Source organism: Mirounga angustirostris, unplaced genomic scaffold, assembly GCF_029215605.1.
Source record: "Mirounga angustirostris isolate CCGP_5_RB_7025 unplaced genomic scaffold, mMirAng1.0.hap1 SCAF_7, whole genome shotgun sequence".
Taxonomy (NCBI): Eukaryota; Metazoa; Chordata; class Mammalia; order Carnivora; family Phocidae; genus Mirounga; species Mirounga angustirostris.
Window position 1 is genome coordinate 8,273,293 of NW_026991715.1, and position 18,837 is coordinate 8,292,129.

An 18,837-nucleotide genomic window follows, 5' to 3' on the forward strand; every position below is an offset into this window, starting at 1 on the left:
ATCTGCATTTAGAAGGGGACCTAGAGAGCCTTGGGCCCATGCAAAAAAGCACCCTGCCTCTCTCACAGGGGGACACCACTGTCCAGCCTCACACACTTCTCCTGGGGAGCCAGCCTGTTCCATTTTCAGATAATAATCGCCAGCATTTACCAAGGGCCTGCTGTGTGCCAGGCATTGTGCTAAGGACATTTCAGGATCTCATTTAATTCCCCACAACAAAGCCTCCAGGAAAGCTGTTGGGATCCCCGCATGATAAGTAAGAAACCGAGACAGAGCAGCTAAGTAACCTGCCCGAGGGCCCTCACCAAGTGAGTAGTGCAGCCAGGAAGGGAACACAGACCTAAGGGATTCTAGAACCGTCTAAGTCCCACCACGTCCATTGCTATGGAGCCCTGTGCGGTCTTCTCAAGATGAAATTGAAGCCTCGGTCCCTGTCGCTAGTTCAGCCCTTGGGCCTGTCCACAGAAGGTGAAAGCCTTTTGCATCGTGACAACTTTCAAATACGTATTTGGTGAGCTCTCAGGAGCTTCCCACGTCTGCTTTGTTTCAGCAGTTCCTTTTGTGGTCCTGCTGCCCATCCCTTCCAACCAGCTCACTCCCTCATGAGGGAAGCCGCGAGACGGAGGCCCAGTGCGTTAGATTGGAGCAGACCGGGGCTGTCCCTCCTCCAACACTCAGACCTCTGTTTCCAGTTATGCACGGGAGGCAGTTTTGAAGTCTTGTGCTAACAAAGAGCTCACTGTCCGCTAAACCCACCACCTCCTTCTCTTCCTACTCTGTGGCTGTGAACAAGTGACAGGCTTGGCCTGTCGAAATCCTCCCCTGTCTCCTGAAAAGGAAAGACACAATAGTTCCCTTCTCTTGATGCCTCCAGGAGTAGCCTCACCGGGGGCCGTGTGGGAGAGGACTTTTTTTTTTTTTTTACTATTTCATTAAATTGTTATAAAAGTTCTAAAATTTTGACATTATTTTGGAAGTTTATGACTACTGTTCTGGGGGGTGGAAGGGTAGTTTGAAACTTTTGCAGGATGCATTTTGTATCCTGAGGAGTCTCGAGTTTAGTTTCTCTAATTGAAATGAAAATACCTTTTGCAGTATGACCCTGTCACCCAAAATTTTTCATTGTTTTCAAGGTGCTGGTGGTTTTATTTGTTCGCTTGTTTGTTGTTGTTTTAAGATTTTTATTTATTTGAGAGAGAGCACCAGTTGCGGGGGAGGGGGGAAGGCAGAGGGAGCGGGAGAAGCAGACTCCCCGCTGAGCAGGGAGCCCAATGCAGGACTCGATCCCAGGACCCTGAGATCATGACCTGAGCTGAAGGCAGACACTTAACCGACTGAGCCACCCAAGTGTCCCCACAACATCATTTTTGCAATGGCCACAGAGTATTCAGAAAAAAAACTCCCCTTTGGACTTTGTGCTTGTCTTCAGTTTTTCATTATCCGAAGAGTGTGGCAGACCATCCCCACACATACGTTTTTATGTGCATCCTAAATTATTTCCTTACCACATATTATTAGACCTAGAGCTTTGATAACCCGATCAAATCACTGGCTGGAAGTGTAGTGCGGGTTTATGTGCCTGACAGGCCACACATGTCTGTGTCCCTTTGCCACATCATGCCAGTATTCAGTATCTTTTTTTTTTTCTACTTTATTTCCTTTCCTTTGTGCTCTGGTTTAACCTCATTTATTTAGGGGAGGGGGGGTTTCAAAGCCTTTTGTACTGATGGGTTGGATTAACCCCTGCGGGCCTGGCTCCTGGAAGCGCTCAGCCCCCACAGCTCCCTTTGGTGTAGGTACTGATGACAGGAGCGGCTCGACTACTTTCTTAGAGATCACAAATGCCGTCACTCTGCCTAGAACAGAATCTTTCTCCTCAAGCAGCGTTACGTCTACAGTTGGGAGGCTTTCTGTTTTCTTCTGATGTTTAGAGCAGGTCTTTTCAAAATTGCCTCTTTGAGATTGGTTCCACAACAGCACGAATGTACTAAACGCTAACGAAGTGTACATGTAAAAAGGTAAATTTTATGTTCTGTGTGTTTTGCGACAGTTAAAAATAAAATTGCACCTTTGAGCTAATGCCTCAAAACGTGTTGGATATATTAATAGAAACAGAGATACATAGATATATTAGATATATAATAGATCTATTCATGAGGTACATTAATCTTTTGAAGAAATGTTTATCCATTATACAAACCTAACCTGATATTTCCTGGCCCCTGTGAAATTTTATGAATATATGCAAAGTTTTATCTAATTGTATTTGTTCCAGAAATCAGATTTTTTTGTGGCTTAGGAGGTTTGTTTGTTTGTTTGTTTTAAAAGATTTTATTTGAGAGAGAGGGAGAGCTAGAGAGAGAGAGAGCACACACAGAGGGAGAGAGAGAAGCAGAGCAAGGAGCCCGATGCGGGACTTGATCCCAGGACCCTGAGATTATGACCTGAGCGAAGGCAGATGCTTTCACTGACTAAGCCACCCAGGCATCCCTAAGAGTTTTTTTCTCTTGTCAAAACAAACCAAAAATACATGTCCGCGATACAGAATTCAAACAGTACCCAAAGGTTTGCAGAGAGTGGTTTTCTGGGCCTTCCCACCCAAGCTCCATAGCTGCTGTTCTTACGGTGTTCCCCGTGTTCGCATGCACGTACGTGCAGGAAGATGTGTATCTCTTTAGCTAAATTGGGGGCTTGGGGGTTTTTGGTGTTATGCCTTAACAGTTTGGTTGTCTGAATTCCAGGACGGCTGTGGGAAGAGGCAGAGCCTGGCTGTATCTTGCACTCATGCAAAAGAAACTGGCAGATTATCTGAAAGTGCTCATAGACAATAAACATCTCTTAAGGTATTTTACCTCCTATCTTTGCTGTCTTTTGCTCCTAAAATACTTCGAACATCGTTCTGGAGATGGTTTGGAATTAAAACAAGAGTGTGCGAAGTACACAGCTTTAAAGAGTATTTCATTTTTCGAGCACAGGTATCTGAAAGTCATTATGAATGAAGATTCATATTGCTGTTCATTTTGAAAAGTCCTTTCAAAGATAATTCTTCAAAAATACCTAAGATTAACTGACAACCTACTCGATTAAGCTTCAACAAAATAGTACTTATTAGATTTCTTGGTAACAGGAAAAAATGACTCTAAAACTAGATGCAGTGGACAATTTTAAAGTATAAAAACTTGCCTTTTATAAGAGAACATACCTATATTGCCTATTTTAGGATTCCATATCCATCCTGTAAAATTTTATATTTCTTAGCATCAGTAATGACTAACTAGCTGTCCCTGAAATTTATGACTCATTCATTTTTGATACTTACATATAAGCAAAAATAATCCTCACAAAAGGAATTTTCTCTAGAACATGGGACTTTATAAGGGAAGAATCTCTCTAGAGTTAATTTGTCTGATTGAGTTAAAAATATCTTATAGTATGGCCTGCCACTCAGAATTTTTCATTGTTTTTAAGTCATGGCTTATTATTGAGCGTATCTTTGTATGATAAATAGGGATTTCAAATACTTCTTCAAATACTTCACGTACTTCGTGTTTTGAGTACAATCACACTGAGTAACTTTGAGGTGCAAATTTTGTTCTAATGAGCTAATTCTTTTTTTAATTGAAATGTAGTTGATACATAATGTTACATTAGTTTCAGGCATGCAACAGAGTGATTCCACAAGTCTACAGTATTCTGTTGTGTTCACAAGTGTAGCTACCATCTGTCACCATACAAAGTGACAACAGTACCACTGACTATGTTCCCTGTGCTGTACCTTTCATCCCCAAGACCTCATGACCTAATTCTTAAGACACTGAGGTCTCATGCACATTCACACATACACGCAGTTGGTAAACGAGCACATCATTGGTGACCAGGAGCTGTAGTAGACGGGATGGAGCCCCCTGTGAATGGCTGAGGTGACTGGGAGGTGAGGAAGTGAAAGCAGCCAGTGTGGAAGGGGGGGTTTATTCTTGGATGTGGGGGGCTATGGGGTCCCGCTTCCTGTTGGCGTGAGTGTAGAAATAGCGCATAGCATTGCGGAAGAAGGCGCCAGTGGGGACAGGAAGGACAGACTGATGGTCGGGAACACAGGAGCCAAGAGAAGGACTGGGGTCCAGGGTCCAGACGGAGGAGTCAGCCTCAGATTGGAGGCAGGAGGAGCCTGTCCTCAATCACGGGAAGAGAAGAGACAGCAGCACTTGAAGGGGCGGGAAATGAAAGGCAGAAGGAAACTGGCACCAGGGGGTTTCTGGGCATCTGGGGAAGCTGGCAGCCTGGCCCATCTGCTGAGACGTGAAAGGGCAGGGCACGTCGGGGAGAAGGTGGTGAACATCCCTTCCTGAGCGGCCGGCCACCTGCTGTGTCAATCTCTTCCAGTGAATTCTATGAGCCCGAAGCATTAATGATGGAGGAAGAAGGGATGGTGATTGTCGGTCTGCTGGTGGGACTCAATGTTCTTGATGCCAATCTCTGCTTAAAAGGAGAAGACTTGGATTCTCAGGTAGGATGGGAATCTTGGCTTGAGGGGGAACGTCTTCTTTGGGCTGGGGATTTTGCACAGGGCTGTGGACATGTGCCGGGCCTTCTTATGGGCAAAGCGCAGAAGGTGTCTGCTCCAGGGCTGTGCTGGGGAGGGGAAGTCCGGGCCAGGGCACGGAGGCACACGAAGGTGGAGGCTGGGCTCGGTTTGCAGGCCATCTGTACCATGCTAACGGCCATGCTTGTGTCCTGGGAGCTTCGAGAAGCCATTGGAGGCTTTTAAGCAGTGTGCTGGCATAATCAGGCCCGGGTTTGAGAAAGATCAATCTAGCAACCATCCAAGTGATGAGTTAGACGCGGCCAAGACTAGAGACCACAAAAACATGGAGCGGACAAGTCCCAAAGGTTGGGTGGGGACTGGAGATAAGAGTTGGGAGAGATTGGGGAAGGGAGGTGATGCAGGGGGCATGAAATGAAGGCGGGCAGCAAGGAGCAGAGCACCCTAAGGGGCAGGACCGTCCTCCTTTCTTCCTGCCCAGGAGCAGCTGACCAGGGCTGAGGCCTAAACTCCTGGTGGTGGGGACGGTAAGTGAGTGAGGGGGAGAGACAGCCCCACCCCTCCCCACCTCCAGCTCCTTCAGCGCACGTGTGGCTCTGGCTGAGCGACTGCCTGGCCGGCTTCCCGCCCCAAGTTGGGTATGAGGAATCTAAAAGCTTCCCCTAGTCCCTTCGTACCCAAGCCAGCGGTTTTTCTTTTCTTTTTTCTTTTGGTTATAATCTCTCCTCCCTTTTTTCCCCCCGATAGTTTTGTTGTTTTTGCATGTTGAAAATGTTTCAAAAAATAAAAAGAAGTATTTTTGAAAAGAACCAAAACCTCACACTGAATCCCGTTACTCAGCTAATTAATTTAATGTTACATTTTGATATCTATCCTTTCAACACATGAATAAGGGTGTGTGTGTGTTTTTATATTTTAGGGGTATTTGGACTTTCTTTTGTTAAACCAAAATATGATTATTCCAGGCACACACCGTTTTATAATGTTTTTTTGACACTATGTCCCACGTGGCTCTCAATGTCAGTGGAGATACGAGCCATTTAAACGGCTGCACAGGAGAAGCGTTACCTCAGAGAGACTGCGGATTTGGTTCCAGACCACTGCAATTAAGTGAATAGCTCAGTAGAGCGAGTCATGACTTTCTTTGGTTTCCCGGTGCATATGAAAGTTATGTTTACACTATACTGTGGCCTATCACAACATCTTTAAAAAAAAAAATCAATGTGTAAGTAAATAATAAAAATAAAAATTAAGCTAAGTAAATTAAATAAAAAGTCAATATAAAGTATTTTTTTTTTAAGATTTTATTTATTTGAGAGAGAGAGGGATCACGAGCACGGGGAGAAGGTCAGAGGGAGAGGGAGAAGCAGACTCCTTGCTGAGTAGGGAGCCCGATGTAGGGCTCAATCCCAGGACCTAGGATCATGACCTGAGCTGAAAGCAGACGCTTAACCAACTGAGCCACCCAGGCGCCCCCGTACCTTAATTTTAAAATTCTTTCTTGCAAAAAAATTCTAACCATCATCTGAGCTTTCAGTGAGTCATAATCACTGATCACAGATCATCATAACAAAGGTAGAAATAGGAAAAGTTTGAAATATGTAATTACCAAAATGTGACACACAGACATGGGGGGAGCAAATGCTGTGGGGAAAACGGTGCTGATAGACCTGTCCAACACAGAGCTGCCACAGACCTTCAGCTTGTAAAAATGCAGTCTGGGAAGTGCAGTAAAGCAAAGGGCAATAAAACGATGTATGCCTGTATTCATTTTATGAGCATACTGTAATTTATTTAACCAGTACCTTATTAACTAAGGTTGATTCTGTATTACCACAGTACTATAAACATCCTCATACCTCTTCCTACTGTTGTCCATTGATTTCCTTAGAATACATTTTGGGATTTCTGTGTTAAAGTAAACATTCTACATTAGTATTATGACGTCATAATGAGCATTCTTGATCTTTTTCAATCTCATAGACCAAAACAGCTCTTCTCAAATTTACATTTTTTTTTAAAGCATGCTTAGTTTTTTTTTTTTTTTTTAAAGATTTATCTTAGAGCATGCACGTGCCGGAGTGGGAGAGGATCTCAAGTAGGTTCCCCGCTGAGCGCGGACCCCCCCCCCCCCCGCCCCCAGGCAAGACTTGAGCCAAAATCAAGAGTCAGTCAAAGGGTGCCTGGGTAGCTCAGTCGGTTAAGCGTCTCCCTTCGGTCATGATCTCAGGGTCCTGGGATCGAGCCCTGAGTTGGTCTCTCCGCTCAGTGGGGAGTCTGCTTCTCCTTTCTCTGCCCCTCCCCCTGTTCATACGAGCGCGCGTGCGCATGCGTGCGCTCTCTCAAATAAATAAAATCTTCTTTAAAACATTTAATTAGGGATGCCTGGGTGGGTCAGTCCGTTGGGCAACTCTGCCTTCGGCTCGTTTATGATCCCAGGGTCCTGGGATCGAGCCCCGCATCGGGCTCCCTGCTCCGCGGGAAGCCTGCTTCTCCCTCTTCCACGCCCCCTGCTCGTGTTCCCTCTCTCACTGTCTCTCTCTCTTGCTCTCTCTCTGAGAAATAAATAAAATCTTTAAAAAAAATTTTTTTTTAGGGCACCCGGGTGGCTCAGATGGTTAAGCATCTGCCTTCGGCTCAGGTCATGATCTCAGGGTCCTGGGATCCAGCCCTGCATCAGGCTCCCTGCTCAGCGGGGAGTCTTCTTCTCCCTCTGCCTCTGCCGCTCTCCCTGATCATGCTCTCTCTCTCTCTGTATCTCTTGTGTCTCAAATGAAGAATTAAAATCTTTAAATAAATAAATAAATAAAAATTTAATTAAAAAAAAAAGTCAACTAACTGAGCCACCCAGGCACCCCTATTTATTTTTTAAAGTAGGCTCCATGCCCAACGTGGGGCTTGAACTCACAACCCTGAGATCAAGAGTCACATGCTCTACCATCTGAGCCAGCCAGGTGCCCCGGCAAATTTACATTTTTGAGAACTCAGGAGGTCAAGTATATTTTTTATATGTTATTTGCCATTGGTGGTTCAGTTTTCGTGATTCCCCCTTCCTGTTCCTTTTGTGACTCCCTGTTCCAGTTCCTCCCATTTTTCTGAGTCTTCCATTTCTTTTCCACTCCTTTATTATAGATTAATGATATTAACTCAGAATTTTGGTTATCAGTTTTTTTCTAGTTTCTTACAGCTGTTTTCCCTGCAAGGACAAAAAGGGGTTTTTTTGTAGTCAAATTTATTTTATTTTTTTTTCAAAGATTCTATTTTTACATAATCTCTTCCCCCAACTGTGGGGCTCGAACTCACAGCCCCGAGATCCAGAGTTGCATGCTCTCTTGACTGAGCCAGCCAGGCGCCCCAGCATTCACACTTAATGGACTTTTTCTTTATACCGTCTAAGGTATTGTGCTTAGAAAGTCCTTTCCCATCTAAAAATTAACCTGATTTTTTAAGTCAACTGTATTTTTTACATTTAAATAATGCCTGTCATTTCTTTTGACATAGTGTGAAATGGGAGTCTAGGTTTCGTTTACAAACAGTAAACCAGTTTTCTCAATATCATGTATCAAGTACATTTTTCTACTAATTTGGAATTTCACCTTTATTTCACACCTTTATGTGTGAAATATCCATAATCCAATGAGGTTTATTTCTGGACTCAGAAGCCTAGTCTCTGAATCTCTTTATCCTATGTCAGTAACAGTCTTTTTTTTTTTTTAAGATTTTATTTATTTATTTGAGAGAGAGAGTGAGCACGAGTGGGGGGTGGAGGGGGAGAGGGAGAGGGCTCCCCACTGAGCAGGGAGCCTGACGCGGGGCTGGATCCCAGGACCCTGAGATCATGACCTGAGCCGAAGGCAGAGCTTGACTGAGCCACCCGGGCATCCCTGTACTGTTATTTATCGTTATTACCATTATTTAAGAGACAGTCTGAGGGAACCTTTGAAGAGTCCTCTGAAATGACAGTAGTCAGCTGTTTCATTCGTTTTTAGTTTTAAATTAGAATTTCTGTGTGTGTGTCTGTGCTCACGGTAGAATTTTTTTTGTTAATTCTAGCAGACACATGGCGTCCTGTGAGTTGCAGGTGTCCAGTGCAGTGATTCCAGGCTTCTGTACTTTTCCCCGGTCTGTTCTTCAGCTCAGGGCCTCTCATACGCCGCCATGACGTGTGAATGCTTGCTGCTGATGTCTCAGGAATCTTCCTCCTCATGTTTAGAAAGTACTATTCCAGTCTCATTTATTTTACGTTTTTTTTATTTTTTTATTTTTATTATTATTTTTTTTTTATTTGTGAGAGAGAGAATGAGAGAGAGCACGAGAAGGAGGAGGGTCAGAGGGAGAAGCAGACTCCCTGCCGAGCAGGGAGCCCGATGCGGGACTCGATCCCAGGACTCCAGGATCATGACCTGAGCCGAAGGCAGTCGCTTAACCAACTGAACCACCCAGGCGCCCAAAATGTCATATTTTTTAACCCATAAATATAATTGAATTCATTCATAGGTTTCCTGTTGTGATATTACCCCTGCATTCCTAAAATAAACCCAGAGTGGCCATCGTGTGTTATTCTTCTAGCGTGCGCCTAGATTTAATAGGTCTTTGTCCCTTTGTGGTGTCAGAATTGTGTTAATCTCACAAAATAAGCTGGATAATGTTTTTTTCTTGTTTTCCGGAACTGTTGATAAGAGCACAAATTATTTTTCTATTTGAAGGTGTCTTCCTGGTATGATCTCTTCAGCATTATGCTTTTTTTTTTTTTTTGGTCCTAGTTCTTTGACCACTTTAATTTTTTACTTAGCTCTTGGTCAGTTTGTTGGTTTCCTGTGTCTTGGGACGATTTTTTAGTCATTTGTATTTTTCCAGAAATCATTTATTTCATTCAGACCTATTAGTTACATGAGAGTGTTCCCTCACAGCTTCTTAAAATCTCACTTTTCTCATTTGCATACTGTGCACTTGCTACTAAATACTGATCGTACTGGATAGAATTTGTCTACTGTGTTGAATTTGAAGAACCAGCTCTTACTTTTATGGACCAGTTCTGCCTTCTGCCTTGGGAGAAGGGCTTTATTTGCTTCCCGATCCATTAATGTCTACTTTGAGTGCTAACGCTTCTTTCTTTCTTTCTTTTTTTTTTTTTTGAAAGATTTTATTTATTTGACAGAGAGAGCATGAGTAGGGGGTAGGAGCAAGGAGAGAGCAAGAAGCAGGCTCTCCGCAGAGCAGGGAGCCCGATGCGGGGCTGGATCCCAGGACCCCGGGACCATGACCTGAGCTGAAGGCAGACGCTCCACCGACTGAGCCACACAGGCGTCCCTCTCTCCTTTCTATTGTTGGGGTTTTTCACAGTTGAAAATGTATTTCTTTTTTACTTAATTTTTTTAAATTTTATTATTTAATTTTTTTTTTCAGATTTTATTTATTTATTTGATAGAGAGAGATACAGTGAGAGAGGGAACACAAGCAGAGGGAGTGGGAGAGGGAGAAGCAGGCTTCCCGCAGAGCAGAGAGCCTGATGCGGGACTCGATCCCAGGACCCCGGGATCATGACCTGAGCCAAAGGCAGACGCTTAACGACTGAGCCACCCAGGCACCCTATTTAATTTTTTTTTTTTTTAAGATTTTATTTATTTATTTGAGACAGAGAGAATGAGAGACAGAGAGCATGAGAGGGAGGAGGGTCAGAGGGAGAAGCAGACTCCCTGCCGAGCAGGGAGCCCGATGCGGGACTCGATCCCGGGACTCCAGGATCATGACCTGAGCCGAAGGCAGTCGCTTAACCAACTGAGCCACCCAGGCGCCCCTTTTAATCTTATTTTTGAGTAATCTCTACACCCAGTGTGGGGCTTGAACTCACAACCTCGAGATCATGAGTCTCATGCTCCACCCACTGAGCCAGCCAGGCACCCTTTATTAATTTTTATTATTTATTGCAAAAGAAATGCATCCTTGTTGAAAAAAGTTTATACAGAAGCATATCAAGTGAAAAGTAAAATTGAAACTCCCCTTCTCCCCTCCCCTGTCAATCCCACTCATCCCCGTAGATGATGGTAAAAACTGAGGGGAAAGTCTTTCTAGAACCAGTTCTACTTTTTCTATGCATTTATATATACATAGGTTTTGTTTCAGATTAAATCCTTTTTCTGGGTAAGGAATCACCAGCCAGGTAACCGGTAGCCATCACTGTATCTCATGGTTGGGGGTTGACTGGGCTGAGAGAGGCAGGTACTTCTTGACTAAGGGCCCTGTGATTGCAGGCAGGTTGGCAGGGGCAGCAATCACTGAGGCTTCCTGTCTTGCTTGTCTGTCTTGGGGCTGAGAAGGGACTCAGTGAGCTGGGACTGGAACAGCAGAGGCTTCTCAGGCACCTCTGTCCTCATGTGGTCATGGCTCCAGGGTAGCCAGAATTCCTCCGTGGAAGCTCAGAACTTCAAAGGTATATGCCTCTAGAGGGAGAGCCAGGAAGAAGCTTATGTTGCCTTCATTAACATGGCTGCAGAAATCACAGCAACATTTCTGCCGCTTTTTACTCAAGACAGACCCTGAGGCTGCCCAGGTTCAAGGGTCGGGAATGTAGATTGGTGGGAGGTGTGACAGAGAAGTTACAGAAACCATCACACGTGGCTCTGGCTTTAACATAAATGGTGTTACTATAGGGACACCTGGGTGGCTGAGTCGGTTGAACATCCGACTCTTGGTTTCAGCTCCAGTCGTGATCTCAGGGTCGTGGGATCGAGCCCTGCTTGGGCTCCATGGTCAGCACAGAGTCGGCTTGAGATTTCTCTCTCCTTCTTCCTCTGCTCCTTCCCCCCGTGCTCATGCTCTCTCTCTCAAATAAATAAATCTTTTTTTTAAAAAATGGTGATACTATACAGAGTTAATGAGATACCTATTGCTCTAGGATTTAACATTTTCTCCTGGAGCTTTCTTCATGTCATTATACATCCATCTACAGCATTCTTCGTTACAGTTGCATAGGGATCTGTGATTCGTCTGCTACATGAGTGATAAATATCTATTGGTCGACCCAGTTTTCCCTTTTTTCAAATAGGAGTGGCTTCATTTACTCACACTGGAGTAGACAAGTGGCAGACCAGCCTCTCATTCTCTCCCGAGTGCTTTATTTCTGGACAAAGCCCTTGACATTCAGATGGGAGAGGTTTGGGTCCTCCCTCGTTCTCCACAGCAGCAGAGAATGTCCCCTGGAAAATGGGATGGGACCATTTCACCCATGATTTAGGGAAGGAAGGAGGCAGAGTGTCAGTTAAGGTTACCTACCACCTCGATCTAGCGATCCAGGCCTTTTTTTTTTTTTTTTTTAATTACTTTGTACCTGAAGGACTTTGTTGATCTTTGTCAGCAACTTGATTGTTGAATAAATACACAAAACTAACCTTGACAAGGGAGTAAAATTTCAGAATATTCCCTTAAATTCTGATTTTTTTTTAAGATGTATTTATTGAGAGAGAGAGAGAAAATCTCAAGCAGACTCCCTGCTGAACATGGAGCCCGACGCAGGGCTCAATCTCACGCCCCTGAGATCATGACCTGAGCCGAAATCAAGAGTCGGTTGCTTAACCGACTGAGCCACCCAGGCGCTCCCCGCTAAATTCTGATTTTTAATACGTTTTTCTTCTAGAAGGTGGTGGGGTTATTTTCCTTTTGGTTTGTTTGTTCAGTTGATTGCTATTTTATAGAGCTAGTTAGCACAACTAGATGTTTGTAGGAAAGAGACAGGAATGTAAATACCCTGAATTTTAAAGATGTAAGGTTTGTGGAAAACGGGACAAGTTTCTCTTATTTAAACTTGTATATTTTATGTCAATCAGGTTGGAGTGATTGATTTTTCCCTCTACCTTAAGGATGTGCAGGATCTTGATGGTGGCAAAGAGTAAGTACCACCCTGCATGCTGCGCTCTTCACGTTTCATGAAATTCTGGCAAAGAATGCTACATTTGTGTTTGCTTTGTGGGCCATTTTCATTTTCATTAGGCGTTTTTAGTTACAGAAGTAATACATTAATATTCCCATGTGCAAGGAATTGAGCTCTGCAGAATAGAAAGGACAAGTGAAACGTCCCCATTCACACTGTCCCCCCATCTCCAGCTCAGTCCCCTCAGAGGAAGCTTCTCGTGTCCCCTCCCAGGGCTTTTCTAAATGCCTTGCGGGGATATATTTGTTGGTAGTACAATTTGCCTTATGGTTTGTTTGAATATGAATGGGACAGTACTATTATGTAGACATAAGTTGCCTTTGGGCTTGTCCTTTGATCCTGGCGTGTCTTGGATGTCTCTTCATGCCACGTGTAGCTCTCCTTCGTGCTGCTAACAAGAGCATTCTTTTATTTTTATTTTTATTTTTTTGACTTTATGCCAATGTTTTTATTGTTATGTTAATCCCCATACATCATTAGTTTTAGATGTAGTGTTCTATGATTCATTGTTTGCATATAACACCCAGCGCTCCATTCAGTACGTGCCCTCTTTAATACCCATCACCAGGCTAACCCATCCTCCCACCTGCCTCCCCTCTAAGAACCCTCAGTTTGTTTCTCAGAGTCCATTGTCTCTCATGGTTCATGTCCCGCTCCAATTTCCCCCCCTTCATTCTTCCCCTCCAAGAGCATTCTTTTAAAGGAGCTATTCTGGGAAAAAAGAGAAGTAAACAAAGCAAACAGTGTGTATAACTTGCTACCATTTGAATTATGATAAAGAATATACATCCATATGCATATGTTGCACTTCCACGCGCATGGCCTGCTTCTAGAGGAGCATATGGACCTGCTCACACTGGCTGCCTGGAGAGGAATTGGCCGGGGGCCGGCATGGGGGGGAGCTTCACTGTAAACCCTTGGGCTGTGTTTGACTCTTTTGCCACCTGTCTTTCCAACGTGTTCCCGTAAGGATTCTCACAGTCTCTGTCCCAGCAGCACACCTTAGCTGGCAGCGGGAACCCCATTAATGCTTCAGGCATCTTGAGTACAAGGATTCACCCACTTGAGACTTAAACAAAAATGTATTCTTGGGGCGCCTGGCAGGCTCGGTCGGTAGAGCATGCAACTCTTGATCTTGGGATTGCAAGTTTGAGCCCCGTGTTGGGTATAAAGATTACTTAAAAATAAAATTGATATATAGTTAATGTAAAGAAATGGAAATAAACTGATTATCAATAAGGAGATAATTGAATAAATTATGGAGCATTCAAAATATTCCACTCTGTGACATATTATGCAGCCATAACAAATTTGACCGACGGGGTATAGTAGACTTACAGGGATTTCCACAAGGTATTATCGAGTGAGGAAAGTATGATACTGAGAAATGTATATAGCTGCCCCCTGAACAGCACAGGTACGAACTGCACAAGTCTACTTATACACAGATTTTTTTTTTTCAGTAAATACAGGACAGCACTGTAAGTGTGTTTTCCTTATGATTTTTTTTTTTAAGATTTATTTATTTTAGAGAAGGGGAGGGAGGGGCAGAAGGAGAGGAGGGGAGAATCCCAAGCAGACGCTGCGCTGAGCGTGGAGCCTGGCTCGGGGTTCGATCTCACAAACCTGAGATCAGACCTAAGCCGAAATCAGGAGTCGGCCACTTAACCGACTGCACCATCCAGGCGCCCCCCTCCACCTTATGATATTCTTAATAACACTTTCTTTAACTTATTTCATTGTAAGACGGGAGTATATAATACACATAACACACAAAATGCGTGTTAATTGATTATGTCATTGGTAAGGCTTCCAGTCAATAGTAGGCTATTAGTGTAAGTTTTTGAGGAGTCAAAAGCTATATGCAGAGGTTGGCACCCCTACCCTTGCATTATTCAAGGGTCAACCATATATCATTTTTGTAAACCTAAGAAATCCCTAGTGTATTTTTTGTGTTTCAATTACATATCCTATCTATATAATACAGATGGATATTATGATATGCATATAGGCTCCACAGACTATTCATGTGGGTTACCTGCAGAGCTATGTGAAGGGCAGAACAGGTAAAAGAAAAAAATCGACCATGCTGAATAATGCAGGCACCTGTGTAGAATGATCCCTGTGTGAACATACGTATATATGTATGTATGTAAAGAAATTGGGGGCTGGGGGGCGAGTCTAACTTTAAAATGTTCAACCCTTTTTTTTTTTAGCCAGACCAGTCAGCTTTATGTTTTGAAAAGCCTTTGGTCTCCTTTTCTGAGCCACGCTCTTTCCCTTCCGCACGACAAGGGCTATTGCATCCACCACCTCAAGGGAGGGCCATTTGCACATGGCCGTCGGTGTTTGCACCTTGCATGCCAGATGGCTTTCTCTCCTCTTCCCAAATGCCTGGCCTGCCAGGGCAGGAGGGTGTCTGCCCGAGGTCTGCTCACGTTTCTGCATCTCCCAAGGCCCTGGCTGCTGTCCCCACCACACCCCACCCCTTGGCCAGCTTTGCTCTCTGTTCACTCCGGGACCGGGACCAGGCAGACATTATTACTGAGGTCTGACTGTCCCTTGGTTTCCTGATGATACTGGTACTTCCTCAAGGTGATCCGCACATTGGGGGATGGTTACAAAGTATTATCCACGAATTAAAGGAATTTCTCTCTTTTTATGCTCTTTTTAAAAGGCACGAAAGAATTACTGATGTCCTTGATCAAAAAAATTACGTGGAAGAACTTAACCGGCACTTAAGGTAGGACGCGCTCCTTTTTCCAGTGTTACAGTTCCTTCTCAATACCCGATAATCATTTCATGGAACATTTTTGAATCGCCATATATATTCATAACTGACTTTTTTTCCAATCCAAGAAAGAAGGTTATCATGCTTGTGTGTACAGACTGGAGAAGTATGATTTCTTGATAAGGAGCTTTGGGAATTCTTGGGTTCTTTGTTTTGTGCAGTTAGGCAATGTAGAAAGCAAACAGATTACACCTTGAGTCTCCACCCCCCACCCCTCAGCCACCCAGTTGGAAGTTGGGAAGCACTGTTCCTGCTGGGAATCAGCACGCATCCCTCTGGGGTGCCGGGGCAGGATAATAAAAGGGTTGGAAAACCACCAGGCTAGACCTTTGACGACAGTTCAGTAGCAAATAGCAGGCGTCTGTACCTTGATTTTTCAGTTTATTGGAAAGCTGCTGTTCTGTTTCATGAAGCACTGGCCGAGGGCGGTGTTGGTGGCGAGCGGGCAGAGATGCTCAGTCTGATTGGTGGGGAGACCTGTTGTCGCTGTGTCTCTGAATCCCCTCCAAGAGTGTGCGGTGCACCGTAGCCCCGCTCCACGGTAGCAGCCCGGCTGCCCCAAGCGCCCGAGAGACAGCTCAGGGAGCTGGCACGTCATTGCAAAATGGGAGAGCTGCTCCACGGTCTCCTTAGGTGTGACGTTGGCTGCTATTGTGAGAGATTCTTGATAGGTCCCTCATTTATGGAGCGTTTTTATAAGGAACAGAGGTCAGATTTTAGCAAATGCCCTTTCGCATCATTAAGGTAATCATGACTTTTATCCCTTAATCTGTGTTTGATTAGTAGATGTCTTCATACTGAGCCATTTCTGTATCACAGGGATAAACTCTACTTGATTGTAGTTTTATTTTTTAAAGATTTTATTCATTTGTGAGAGAGAGAGCATGAGTGGGAGGAGAGGCAGAGGGAGAGGGTGAAGCAGACACCCTTCTGAGCTGGGCGCCTACCTCAGGGCCCGATCCCAGGACTCTGGGATCACGACCTGAGCTGGAGGCAGACACTTAACCGACTGAGCCACCCAGGCACACCTTGAGAGTAGTTTTAAAAATCATTTTTTAATATGTAAACTGACCTAATTATTCTGTAGTTTTTCTTCTCTGGCTTGGTGTCAGGGTTGTGCAGCTTCACAAAATGAATTGGGAAGAGTTTCTGGTTCGTGAGCATTATTTGCTCCTTGAAAACACAAAACTTGGGGCACCTGGCTGGCTTAGTCGGTGGAGCATGCGACTCTTGATCCCAAGGTTGTGAGTTTGAGCCCCATATTGGGTGTAGAAATTACTTTAAAAATTTTTTTCTTAAAGAAAACAGAAAATGTGAAGCTCAAAGCCTTTATTGAGGCAGTACTTTGCCAATTTTCAGTTTTTCCTAAGTATGGTTATCTAGATTTTTTCCTTCTGAGGATATGTCTCTTTTGGTCATTTAGATTTTCTAAGAAAAGCATAAATTTTAGTGACATCTTCTAAGTTATACAGTTGGAATAGAACTGAAAATTGTGGGGCACCTGGGTGGCTCAGTCGTTAAGCGTCTGCCTTCAGCTCAGGTCATGATCCCAGGATCCTGGGATGGAGCCCCGCATTGGGCTCCCTGCTCAGCAGGAAGCCTGCTCCCTCTCCCACTCCCCCTGCTTGTTTCCCTCTCTCACTGTGTCTCTGTCAAAAAAATAAAATCTTTAAAAAAAAAAAAAATGAAAATTGTATACTTTTAAAATTTGTAATTCCCAGGGAGCCTGGGTTGTTCAGTCGGTTAAGCATCTGATGCTTGATCTTGGATCAGGTCTCGATCTCAGTCATGACTTCAAGCTCCCCCCCGCCCCCCGTTGGGCTTCACCCTGAGTTTGGCGCCTACTTAAAAAAACAAAAGCAAAAACAAACCCTGTAATTCCCTCCATATCTTTTGTGTTCCCTTTCTCATTTTGTGTCACTTTGTTTTAATTTTTCTCCCCCCTCAATGCTCGAACCTTGATTCATTAGCCTTGCCAGGTTTGTTTCTTTGTCCTCCCCTCACTGGCAAAAGGCACCAGTTTGGGGCAGTAGGGCCTGTTGCCTAAAAGTACAGGTTCTGGAGCCAGACCACCTGGATTCAGATCCTGGCGCCCCTCCAGAGGGGGATGATCGTGAGTGAGTTTTCCAGTGTAAAGTTACGGTTTTCTCATCTGTGAAATAGGAAACAGTAAGATTTGCCCACAGTGTCATGGGGAGGGTCACATGAGCTGATGCATTGGAAGTGCTTGGAACAAACAGGGCCTGGTACATCATCCAAAAAGGAAGTTACTGCTTGTTAATGTTGCTGTATTTTTTTTATCAAATTTACATTCGTTTGACATGTTTTTCGGTAGGAAAGTAGTACAGATTAAAGAGTATTTGAAAAATGAGGCAAAGTGTAAAAAAAAAATTAAAAAACCACCTTTGCTCCTACAACCCCAAAGTACCAATATCTTGTTACAGATATTGATCTAGATACATGGCCGCCAGCACTTTTTGGTTCCCATCTATCGTGTTAGGGAGAAAAAAAACTATTTCTTTTCCAGTTGGCTAAAAGAGAAATGGATAGCGTATTTTGGGAGAAAGACATTGAAATCTTTGTAGTAAATGTATACACATGCACACATACATACATATTTAGAATTCTCATCTCTGAGTTCATTGGAGACCCTCGACTCTCCATCCATCGCACAGGAAACCTAGGAATCTGTTCTCATCGTTCACAGGCTGGGGAGACAGCCTTTATAAGCTCACTGCTACTTAATGTGTTGTTTTCTCTAGCTGCACAGTTGGGGATCTTCAAAGCAAGATAGATGGCTTGGAAAAGACGAATTCAAAGCTTCAAGAAGAGGTTTGTAACTTACTGAAGTTCTTAGAACAGAATGGCCCAAGGTGAAGAGACAGTATGGTTGGTGTATCCGAGCAGAGCTTCTCACTGGTCGGAATGGGAATTGCTAAGTTTGGGTTGAACTGCACGGGGTGGGGGGGGTCAGGCGTTCTCAGAGTTCTGCATCCTCAGAATGTCCGTGTTCAGCGCTGTCTGGGGCTTCCTGTGAGCCGGTGCAGCTGATCATGAGCCAGTTCTAAGGGACTTAGGTTTTACCACCTCACAGTGCACCCGGGGAAAACCAGGCGTCCTTGGGAAAGCCCAGCTCCTGTGGTGAATGTGCTTCTCTCTTCCTCTTTACCCACCTTCCTCTGATGTAGTCTGTCCCCCTGCTGCCCAGAAGGCACAGACTCTGTTACGAGGTAAAAGTAACCCTCGCCCACCCCTTCTGTGTTTCGGCCTCTCAGGAGCATGGAACCAGTCTCCCCACAGTGTGGTCTTTCTCTGCTTTCTCACTAGGAAGAGAGAGAATGAAAGGACAGGAAGAAGGAGGGCTGAGGCCGAGGAAGAAAGCTTGCTGCCAGCTGCCCGGCAGTCTTCTTGGTGGACACATCTTGTCTCCTGTTAGCAGGAGGGGGGTTGCTCAGCCTTTCTGAGGCTTTCCACAGGTAGCGGTCCCTGGCTACTCGGGCCTCCCCACCAGGTCTCCCTGGGGAGGAAGAGGGCTGTGACAGGGGCCAGGGCGTGACCCCCACCTCGGTGTGGAGGCAG

General features: G+C 44.5%; 1 protein-coding gene and 1 non-coding gene across 2 annotated transcripts in view; one reads left to right on the forward strand and one right to left on the reverse strand.

The window, feature by feature from the left end:
* Positions 1 to 18,837, forward strand: part of RUFY1 (RUN and FYVE domain containing 1) — a 60,309-nt gene that overhangs the window by 12,035 nt on the left and 29,437 nt on the right. Inside the window, exons 4-8 of the mRNA XM_045890425.2 lie at positions 2,742 to 2,843; positions 4,381 to 4,504; positions 12,364 to 12,425; positions 15,145 to 15,210; positions 18,021 to 18,090. Of these exons, the coding sequence (XP_045746381.1) occupies positions 2,742 to 2,843; positions 4,381 to 4,504; positions 12,364 to 12,425; positions 15,145 to 15,210; positions 18,021 to 18,090 (424 nt within the window). The remainder of the gene's footprint in view (positions 1 to 2,741; positions 2,844 to 4,380; positions 4,505 to 12,363; positions 12,426 to 15,144; positions 15,211 to 18,020; positions 18,091 to 18,837) is intronic.
* Positions 10,367 to 10,439, reverse strand: TRNAM-CAU (transfer RNA methionine (anticodon CAU)). Its single transcript has one exon. It is a non-coding gene; the product is annotated as a tRNA-Met (tRNA).